The 4,149-nt window shown below is 39.8% G+C and overlaps 2 protein-coding genes across 2 annotated transcripts; one reads left to right on the top strand and one right to left on the bottom strand.

Moving 5' to 3' along the window:
- The first annotated feature begins 557 nt into the window (after positions 1 to 557).
- LOC138871074 (uncharacterized) lies at positions 558 to 1,019 on the top strand. Its single transcript, XM_070148927.1, has one exon. The coding sequence runs from the start codon at positions 558 to 560 to the stop codon at positions 1,017 to 1,019; it is 462 nt and encodes a 153-aa protein (XP_070005028.1).
- A 1,632-nt stretch (positions 1,020 to 2,651) lies between these two features.
- On the bottom strand, positions 2,652 to 3,011 carry LOC138871073 (uncharacterized). The gene has a single exon (XM_070148926.1). The coding sequence runs from the start codon at positions 3,009 to 3,011 to the stop codon at positions 2,652 to 2,654; it is 360 nt and encodes a 119-aa protein (XP_070005027.1).
- Between the last annotated feature and the right edge of the window lie 1,138 nt (positions 3,012 to 4,149).

Raw genomic sequence — 4,149 nt, 5'->3', positions numbered from 1 at the left:
GTCGATTAGGATGACCAACTTGCCTCACACAACACATTAATCCACAATCTAGACGTTTAAATGGGGTAAATCTCTCAAGCTCTAAATTCTCATCCTAAGGGTACACTACCAAGTGACACGGTGGTGAACCCAAAGGGTGCTAACAATACGAGGCATGATATGGCTGTTATCATAAGAAGTGGAAGAGTCAAGAATGCACCCACCTCAAGTGAAAGGAGACTTGTCGATGATGACCAAGTGATGCAAGAAGAAGATATCCTGAATAATGTTGTTCAAGACAATGAGGATGTTCAGATTAGTATTGATGATAGTATGGAAGAGACTCAAGAGGAGGTGAACCCGTATAGAGAGCACATCATTGACATACTGAACCAGTAGTGTAAAAGGCGAGGGCACCATTGCCTAAGCCTCCACCTCCATAAACTCAAAGACTTGTCAAGAAAAATGGTGAGAATCAATTCAAAGAGTTCTTCAATCAATGTGGCATTGGTAGAAGCTTTAGAACAAATGCCCGGTTATGCAAAGTTTATGAAAGATCTTGTGACAAGAAGCAGTCGATGAATTTTGAGACTATAAAAGCCACTCATCAAGTAAGTGCGATTGTTCATTCAATGGCTCCTAAGTTGGAAGATCACAGTGTTTTCACAATTCCTTATACAATTGGAAGTCCCGAGTTTTCTAAGGCTCTTTGTGTTCTTGGGGAAAATATAAATTTGTTGCCCTGTTCGATTTTCAAGACTTTGGATATTGAGCAACCAAAACCCACTTCTATGAGATTGCAAATGGCGGATCGTACCATAAAGAGACTGTTAGGTGTGATTGAAGATGTTTTGGTCCGGGTTGATAAATTCATTCTTCCGACAAACTTTGTTATTCTAGATTGTAAAGTTTATTATGAAGTGCTGATCATTCTTGGGAGACCTTTCCTTCCTAGCATCCTTGTAAAGAGTAGGCCAATAGAAACCATAACTGAGCACTTTGGCCACCGTTCTTGCTCTACCATGATGACCACCATATAGTGAAGAATGACAGGCCCCAAGAATATCACCTTGATCTTCTTCCGGTACACACCTACTAATCACCCCATCCGTACAAATCCGAAAAAGTTATGGTTCATCCCAATAATAATCTTGACAATCTCTTTTGTGCTTCTTCCTTTGGTTTGAAGAAAACTCATTCAGAATGATTCCACTCACAAGAAAATTTGCCAAGTCCGCAAACCATGACACCTCTTTTATTGAAATTTCTAAAAGATTCTCATTGGAAAAAGAGTCATTGATTTCAAGGCCATCATGCGGCCTTTCTTCCTCTTCCAAATGAGATAAGTGGTCCGCTACTTGGTTTCACTACGTTTCCTATCTTGGATATCAATATTAAATTCTTGCAACAAGAGCACCCATCTCATCAACCGAGCTTTAGAATCTTTTTTGCTCATAAGATAACGAAGCGGCGCATGGTGCGGGTGGACAATAACTTTGGCACCCATCAAATACGGGCAGAACTTCTCAATTGCTAACACAATAGCAAGGAATTCTTTCTCCGTAACGGTATAATTGACTTGGGCACTATTCATTGTATTGCTAGCATAGTAGCAACAACAACAACAACAACAACAACAACCCAGTATAATCCCACTTAGTGACGGATGGAAAATCTTGTTGATACATTGCCCCAAAATAGCCCAAACGCTACATCACTTGCATCACATATGAGTTCAAAAGGCACACTCCAATTTGGAGCAGTAATGATAGGAGTAGTTGTCAGCTTAAGCTTCAATAGTACAAAAGCTCTCATGCAATCATTATTGAAATTGAACTTGACATCCTTCTAAAGGAGCTTGCACAATGGGTTCACCACTTTAGAGAAATCTTTGATAAAACGCCGATAAAAATCCGCATGGCCTAGGAAACTCCGCACACCATTCACTGAAGTTGGGGGTGGAAGCTTAGAAATCAACTCAATCTTTGCCTTGTCAACTTCAATTCCATTCCTTGAGATTTTATGGCCAAGGACAATACCTTTCTAAACCATAAAATGTCATTTCTCCCAATTGAGTACCAAGTTAATTTTTTCACATCTAGCCAACACTTTGTCCAAATTTGCCAAACAATCATAAAAAGATCTCCAACTACCGAGAAGTCATCCACGAAAATTCAAGGGAGTCCTCTACCATGTCCGTAAAAATAGCCATCATACACCTTTGAAAGGTCTCCGGTGCATTGCACATACCAAATGGCATCCTCTTGAAAGCAAAAGTATCATAGGGACATGTAAAGGTTATTTTCTCTTGATCTTCTAGAGCAATGAGAATTTGGTTGTAGCCCGAGTACCCATCAAGAAAGAAATAGAATGAACAACCATCCAATCTATCGAGCATTTGATATAAGAAAGGAAGTGTAAAGTGACCCTTCCTTATGACTTTGTTGAGCTTGCGATAATCCATATAAACCCTCCAACCGGTCACCGTTCTTGTAGGAATCAATTCATTCTTATCATTGGTAACCGCCGTCATTCCCCCCTTATTTGGGACACATTGAACCGAAGATGCCCATGAACTATCGGAGATAGGGTAGACAACCTCGGCATCCAACCACTTGATAATCCCTTTGGTGACAACTTCTTGCATAGTCTTATTAAGTCTTCTTTGATGTTCACCGAACGACTTCTACATCACAAAGAGCTTTACCCGTAGCAAGGAAATGTCTACCAAGAATGATCAGAACTTCATAATCAACTTCACAATTTAGAATAACAAAGTTCGCTAGAAGAATGAATTTATCAACCTGGACCAAAACATCTTCAATCACACCCAACAATCTGTTCATAGTACGATCGACCATTTGCAATCTCATAGAAGTGGGTCTTGGTTGCACAATCCTCAAAGTCTTGAAAACCAAATATGGCATCAAATTTTTACTTGTCCCAAGATCATAACGAGCCTTAGGAAACTTAGGACTTCCAATTGTACAAGGAATTGTGAAAGCACTAGGATCTTCAAACTTAGGATCCATTGAATGAACAATCGCACTCGCTTGATGAGTGACTTTGATAGTCTAAAAATTCATCGACCGCTTCTTTGTCACAAGATATTTCATAAACTTTGCATAATCGGGCATTTTTTCCAAAGCTTCTACAATGACAAATTGATTGAAAGACTCTTCTTCATTTTATTGAACTACTTGAATTGATTCTCACTATTTTGCTTGACAAGTCTTTGATGGTATGGTGGTAGAGGCTTAGGCAATGGTGCCCTTTCCTTTTGCACTACCGGTTCTAGTATGTCAGTGATGTGCTCCCTAGATGGGTTCACCTCCTCTTGAGTCTCTTCCACACTTTCATCAATATCAATCCAAACATCCTTATTTGCTTGAACAACATTGTTCGGGATCTTTTTTTCTTGCATCACTTGGTCATCATTGACAAGTCTCCTTTCACTAGAGGTGGGTGCATTCCCTCCTCTTCCACTTCTTGTGATAACCGCCATAGCATGCCCCATATTGTTACCACCCTTTGGTTTCACCACCATGTCACTTAGTAGTGTATCCTTAGGACGAGAATTTAGAGCCTGAGATATTTTCCCCATTTGAACTTCTAGATTTCGGATTGATGTGTTGTGTGAGGCAAGTTGGGCATTCGAATTGGTATTATTTTCCATTATTTGATTGAACATATTCTCAATACATCCCGCATAATTGTTTGAAGAACTTGAACCATGATAAGGATAAGGAGGTGGGTTGATCGGTTGTTGAAACATTGGGGGACTTTGAAAACCCGACCCCCGGTTGCCTTGATTGTTTCCCAACCACCTTGGTTGTTGCCTCCCCAATTTCCTTGGTTGTTTCCACTCCAATTTCCTTGATTGTTGTTATTGTTATGCCAATTCTCTTGATTATTAGAACTCCAATAGCCATAGTTATTTTGTGGTTGCCATTGTTGTTGGTTTGGGCCTTGGTAGTTGTTTCTTTTCCTTGAAAATTATTCATATATTGCACTTCCTCCTATTGCTCATTATAAGAATCATCTTGATCAAAACCGCCATCATCTTGCACATAGTTCTCCACTCGAGTTTGCATATGTGACTTGGTCCTCTTCTTGTTCACCAAAACATAACTCCATCCGTAGCATGAACTTTCTTAGGAGCTTGCACTT

This window comes from Nicotiana sylvestris, chromosome 6 (genome assembly GCF_000393655.2).
Source record: "Nicotiana sylvestris chromosome 6, ASM39365v2, whole genome shotgun sequence".
Classification (NCBI taxonomy): Eukaryota; Viridiplantae; Streptophyta; class Magnoliopsida; order Solanales; family Solanaceae; genus Nicotiana; species Nicotiana sylvestris.
The sequence above is the reverse complement of the archived record's forward strand: the minus strand, read 5'-3'. Positions and strand labels throughout refer to the sequence as shown.

Coding starts and splice junctions, on each gene's coding strand:
- LOC138871074 (XM_070148927.1), top strand. CDS start 558: ATGAATTTTGAGACTATAAAAGCCACTCATCAAGTAAGTGCGATTGTT.
- LOC138871073 (XM_070148926.1), bottom strand. CDS start 3,011: ATGGATCCTAAGTTTGAAGATCCTAGTGCTTTCACAATTCCTTGTACA.